We start from the raw sequence: 6000 nt of genomic DNA on the forward strand, positions 1-6000 counted from the left end.
AAAAGAAAAGTAGAATACATAAACTGAAATAATGGGCGTAGCAATAATTATCAGGACATTTACTTATATTATTTTATAAATAAATGCGCCGATAGTATAATTTTTTTTCATACCAACTGTACATGAAACTTAATTAGTAATAGGAGCCAAAATGCATGTATGTTCCATGCAAATATATAGGCAATGCAAGTATGCAACTTGAACACGGGGTTGGTACGTAGCGTTGCGTGACAACTTTAATGCATGTGGTATCTGAATAACTGAAAACTAAATTTGACATTTCTCACAAGGATAAGATATTTGGTAAGAAAAAGATTTCACATTGCCAGTGATAGGCACCGTCCTAAAATTGACTCTTATATGGTGTCCTTTTACTCCTCCACCATTTAATTGCATGGGACTACTTCACTACTTACACATCTCTGGTTCTTTCCCTTAACTTTCCCTTTCTCATTGTTAAGCAAATTATAACAAGGATGTGTGGTAGGAAGGATATTTTCTCAAAAATATAAATAATTTTTTATTTATTTTTTGATGTTTAGAAAGTAAACAAAAAAATTGTATCACGAGAACATGCATGTAAATATAATTCAAGCAAACACAATGAGTGGGAGAGAATGGTGGGTAGGGGTGTGCATTTGATTTTTTGGTTTGGTTTTATATTGTTTGGTTTCGATTTTTCGTTTTTCAATTTTAATAAGTACAATCAATTAAAAGCGGTACAAGTTTGGTTCAGCTCGATATTTCCCGTTTGTGTATTCAATTGTGTCATATCAGATAATTAACATGATCGAATAGTAGTCATATTTGCATGGCGGAAAAGAACAAATATTATAGAGCACGAGAAGTAATTATGTCAAATCTCTTAAATATATTTTTTAATATATGTCATAAAAAAAACATAATCTTTAAAGTATATAAATACATGTCCATACCCTGAAGATTGAGAACGAGTCGTTTTATACTCTAATACAAATAGGCCAGTAAATAAAATTAATTGCATTTTCAATTTTTATTTTTCTAAATCCGAAATTGAACTAAAAGCCAGAATTTTTGTTGGAAATCTTGCAAAAAATACTCGATCACGAACAGTGTAGGAAATTCTTGAAAGTTTGAGGCATGTCAATTAAGAGACTGTCCTTAAGGATATTTCATCCGATATAGGTGTATCCCCAGAATTCAACAAGCTCTTCTAGTATAAAAGTAGGAGCCAGAATCTAACAAAGATTAAAGAAGAAAACCCAACATAATAGAATTTGGGAGAAAGTTTTGTTAATCTTCATTTTTTTCCAAATGATAAGGACTTCAATATTCAGTCAAACCTCTCTAATAACAGCAATGTTGGGTCAGATATATTTTGGCTGTTATAGAGAATTGTTATTTATACCTATAACGGCATTGACATTTAAATAATATTTTAATGTTATAGGCAAAAAAGATGTATAAAATCTAATTTTTTATTTTAAATTGTCAAATTCTAAGTTTAATCACACTTTGTATAACAAAGAATTTTTTTTAATGATGAAAAAAAAATATTCATATGATATTCTTTGTCATAAATCGTGTATTAAAGGATCAAATATTTGGTCAAAATCTTTACACTTATTATTGGTAATCATAGATATTTATTTTTTATAAAAATGGTTAATTATTATATTACCAAAAAAAAAAGAAGATTGATGTTATATGAGGGGTATTTTACAAAGAGCGAACTGTTATAAAGTTGGATGTTGTTGTTATAGATAAAATGTTGTTATAGAGAATTAAAATATAACATAAAAAATCAATTCCGAAAATATTGGACTTTTATAGAAAAATGTTGTTATATGCGGATGTTGTTATAGAGAGGTGTGACTGTATATGGATAAAAGATCATCCTCATCACAATAGCTAACCTCCAACTCCAACGATAATTGGAAGTTATTGCAATAAAGAGCTAGGCTATAATGGGTCCAATAAAGGCTATTCAAGGAGTCATACGTTCTGTTAGTATAATACTACAAATCAGACGTTGGGTATATGAAGCTAATTGGCAATGAATTGTAACATTAAATCACATAATGGCTAATTAAGAGTTTGGTCAACTTGATTAATAAGACTCATTTGAATAGTATTAATGGAATGAATTTAGACAAGAATTTCTTTTTGAAATATCACATGAATTTTATGAACAATTTTTAGTTTCTCAATCTGAAATCAAATCATAAAACCAAAAAAAAACTAATCTAACTTAAATTTGGTCTGATTTTTCTGTTTAATTTGAGTAAGGCACACCCCTAATGGAGGGGGGAAGGGGAGTTGAAAGGGGTGAGCTTGGGGTTGGCGTTGGGGGTGGAGGGCGCCAATTAACAAGAAATGCCGCTTTATGAAATTAAACTTGTTTTAACTGTTTTCATTTAAGAAGTAATTATCCTGATTTTTTAAAACTTATTTATGTTGTTAGAAATTTTACAACAACAATAAATATAGAGCGTTGATATGTCTCTATGAACTCCTTTGGATATTGATCGTATTTATGTAAAATTTAGTTATAACTCGCTGTACATGTAATTCAATTTGGATTTACACGTGTACCTTGATGTAGATTTATAGGTTTGAAAAAAAGAATTTGTCGATACTAAGGTCATGTCAAGCAATCCGAACATCTAATCCAAAATTTTAAAGAAATTATATAGAGACCCATTTAAATGGAAAAAAGACATGATGTGGCCACCAGCAAAAAAAAAAAAAAAAAACTCAAAAGGGCTCTATTTTAAGATAATGGCCGAAACATCCCTCAAGCCCAAACTAAAGACAAGTGGTAGCAAATATTCTCATCACCAAAGTGGAGAGGAAAAAAAAGGGAGAAATAGAGTCGGCGAAGAAAACTCATCTCCGATGAAGTTCGCCGGCGCAATTCCAATCTATCCAGGCTTCGTACGGTCAAATCGAAGCAAATTGGAGCTAGAACAAGAGCAATATGGTGAATAAGTTTCTACAGTTAGCTTTACCGATTGGAAGCAATAAGGATCATCCGATAACTTGTTCGATGGTTGAGGCGGCACGGCAGTGAAGGAGCTTAAATTGCCACCTTATTTGTACTTTGAATCTTTTTTGAATGTCTAACTTCTCACCTTCATTTTCACTATTAATTATTGTGCCTCTATGAATTTTCGGCCGCTCTTTGGTTCTTGCACTTATTTTTCCCCCTTTTTACTTCTTGTTTTGCTTGATTCTTTCCACTTATTTTTCTCCTCTTTATTTCTCTGTTTTGCTCGATTCTTTCCCTTGTGATTAATTGAAGTTCGCTCTACGCTCGTTTGGATTTATTTGGGCTAGTTGGTTTTCTTCTTACCTGGAAAAAAAATTGTTGTTGAAATGGAACTTGTTGCTGTTGAAAACATATCTAATATGTGTATAATAATTGTATAATATGTGTATAATTAGTGAGTATGCGTTGATTATATATTTATTATACAAAAATTATACAACAATGATATATTTTCTGTACATATGTTGTAGGGATGCATATTCTATATAACAATGATACAGTTTCTATACATATGATACGTTTTCTGTACATATACAGTAGGGATACATATACAACAATGATACAGTTTCTATACTGGAATTAGTTGAAAATGACTAGAAAATGAAATTATTTTGAAAAGGCTAATATTCTTGGGCCATCGGCTGTCAATAATTTCACCCTGGTGGCCATTTTTGTCCTTTACCCTTTATAAATTCGTGAATTTCCTTGTATGTCCAATGTGGACTTGTTATGGAAGTCGATTTGGATTTGTTACCTGTTTTTCCTAATGAAATTTAGATAACTTAGCAATTATATAAAAAATCTTCTCATTAAATATGCAAGTGACCTTAATGACTTCTTGCAGTAATAGTAACAACCAAACTTTTTCAATATGATCATTATCACAGACTAGAATACAATTTCCCAAAATGTATACCAATGGTATATCGGCTGACCTAAATTACATTCAGAATCTAATCTCCTGAATAAAATTATAGTGATTTCTATTCCTTTTCTGAACCAAACTTCAAATATGCATTAGCCAACATCTGTCCAAGCTGGACCTGTGCTTGTGTACTGAGATGCACATAATCTGGACCTACTTCGAGCCCATTAGCATCAACTGTTTTCATATTTCGAAGGTGAATTCCCAATTGGGCCTGTCTTATTATCTTCTTATAAGGCCCAAGTGCTGTTGCCAATGCCACCTGTATGGATCGACAAACAAAGCCCAAAACATAAGATAAGATCGATTAAGCACCTCGTGGCGAGCTAAATATATTAAAAAGATATTTAAAACTCGAATATGCTTTGAGTTATATACACGAATAGTATTAACAATTTTACGTTGTAGCATATGTAACTTAAAATCTTACTCAAAATGCAACAAAAATTAAGACACCGTGAAAAGACAGGTAAGTGATACTAAATATATGATGTTCTTATCGTTTTTATAATAGTCATATATTGTTCGATGCACTGATCTAATGAATGTCATTGATTTGTTTCGTAAAAATCATCTCCTAAGTAATGATTTTCCATTTTTAGTATATGAATAAAATTCTATTCGTATAATCAAATCATATGTGGGACATCGTTAATCTCCTTTCTTAATGGGGAATCATGTTTCACAAGTCTTATTTATTTATATATATTTTTTGCTAATTTTAAATTTCTTGTTCCGATTCACAAATAACCATCTCTGTTGTTTACAATCAAAATCTATTATTTTCAATTTTTTGAAAAGAAAATTTCCAACAATTTTGTAAAACCAAAGATATACTACACTAGTATTCATGAGAATAATTTCCCTCCACACCCCCCCCCCCCCCCCCCCCCCGCCTCCGAAAAAAAAGGGAGAAAATAAGTAAATTTATATATACTGACAATATAAAAAAAACATTCAAATACCTGAATAATAGGTAGGAAAGGTGCTTTCAAGTCATATCGCAAGTTAATGAAGAATTTCTGTAACCTTGATTTATATAATTTAGCATCCTCAACATTCAGAGTGTCGCTCTCTCCTTGATACCAAAGAAACGATTTTAGCGTCCCACCACCTTGTAATGCGATCCGAGTCCTATTAAGCATCTGACTATAATAAAATGAACCTTTAGACCATTGGCTAATATTTGTGGACCCAACAGCACATGGCACCAAACCAATAACACCAATTTTTGGATCATTTTTCAAGATTGAATTAGCAAATGACATGCCAGGACCAATCCCACAAATTGCATAATAATCAATGTCTTGATGAATTGGCTCTTTTGCTACTTCCCATGAAAGTCCTTTTGTTAGTCTTAGAATTGATGAATTGGACTGACATTGAGATGGAATATATCCATCAAAAATGTTGTTTACTACTCCTCCTCTGCCAGACATGTTGCTTTGTCCTGCTAAAATGAATATACTTTTGTTACCATTTGGTGTTGTATTTGCAGGGCTAACATAAAAGGGGTGTGCCAAAAGAATCAAGAAAATATAGGCCAACATTTTATTCGTGGTGATGAGACTTGATGGAATTGAGCATTTAAGTATGACAAAGAGAGAAATTTAAGAAAATCTATAAAGACTGTAATTAAGACCATGGTAAATTGGCAAGAATGTGTTAATAATATGACCAAAAATGGCCTCCAATTGTCGAGAAGACAGATCTGTTACCACCTTGGCAAATGATGCATTAATGCAAATGACCAAAATTAATCACCAACATTTGAGATGACAGTTTTTTTTTTGAATTTATGGGTGTACAATAGCTTCGGCAATAAAATGCTTCTGGAAAAGATGGTAACCGGCGGAACTATAGTTATAGTTACGAGTTTGATAGAATTTAATAGTTTTAGCCAAAACTCAATATTGTGTTAAGAGATCCACTTAATAAGTATACATATTTTATTCAGAACGCGATAAGTTGTATTTTCTAGCATCTAGCAAGTATATACTTAAAATTCCGGATCCACCTCTGTAAATAGTGGCTTCAGGAGAGC

The 6000-nt window shown here is 31.8% G+C and overlaps 1 protein-coding gene across 1 annotated transcript; it reads right to left on the minus strand.

Annotated features, from left to right (window-relative positions):
• Nucleotides 1-3922: 3922 nt before the first annotated feature.
• On the minus strand, nucleotides 3923-5685 carry LOC132602541 (probable carbohydrate esterase At4g34215). Its single transcript, XM_060315366.1, has 2 exons — nucleotides 4922-5685; nucleotides 3923-4218 (listed from the first exon to the last, which is right to left on the minus strand). The coding sequence occupies exons 1-2, from the start codon at nucleotides 5504-5506 to the stop codon at nucleotides 4015-4017; spliced, it is 789 nt and encodes a 262-aa protein (XP_060171349.1). The 5' UTR covers nucleotides 5507-5685; the 3' UTR covers nucleotides 3923-4014.
• Between the last annotated feature and the right edge of the window lie 315 nt (nucleotides 5686-6000).

Source organism: Lycium barbarum, chromosome 7, assembly GCF_019175385.1.
Source record: "Lycium barbarum isolate Lr01 chromosome 7, ASM1917538v2, whole genome shotgun sequence".
In the NCBI taxonomy this organism is placed as follows: Eukaryota; Viridiplantae; Streptophyta; class Magnoliopsida; order Solanales; family Solanaceae; genus Lycium; species Lycium barbarum.

Bases quoted from the DNA above. Each gene is read 5' to 3' on its own strand.
- LOC132602541 (XM_060315366.1), bottom strand. From the start codon at position 5,506: ATGTTGGCCTATATTTTCTTGATTCTTTTGGCACACCCCTTTTATGTT. The intron at 4,219-4,921 runs GTATTTGAATGT...CGATCCATACAG, and splicing joins CTTTCCTACCTATTATTCAG to GTGGCATTGGCAACAGCACT.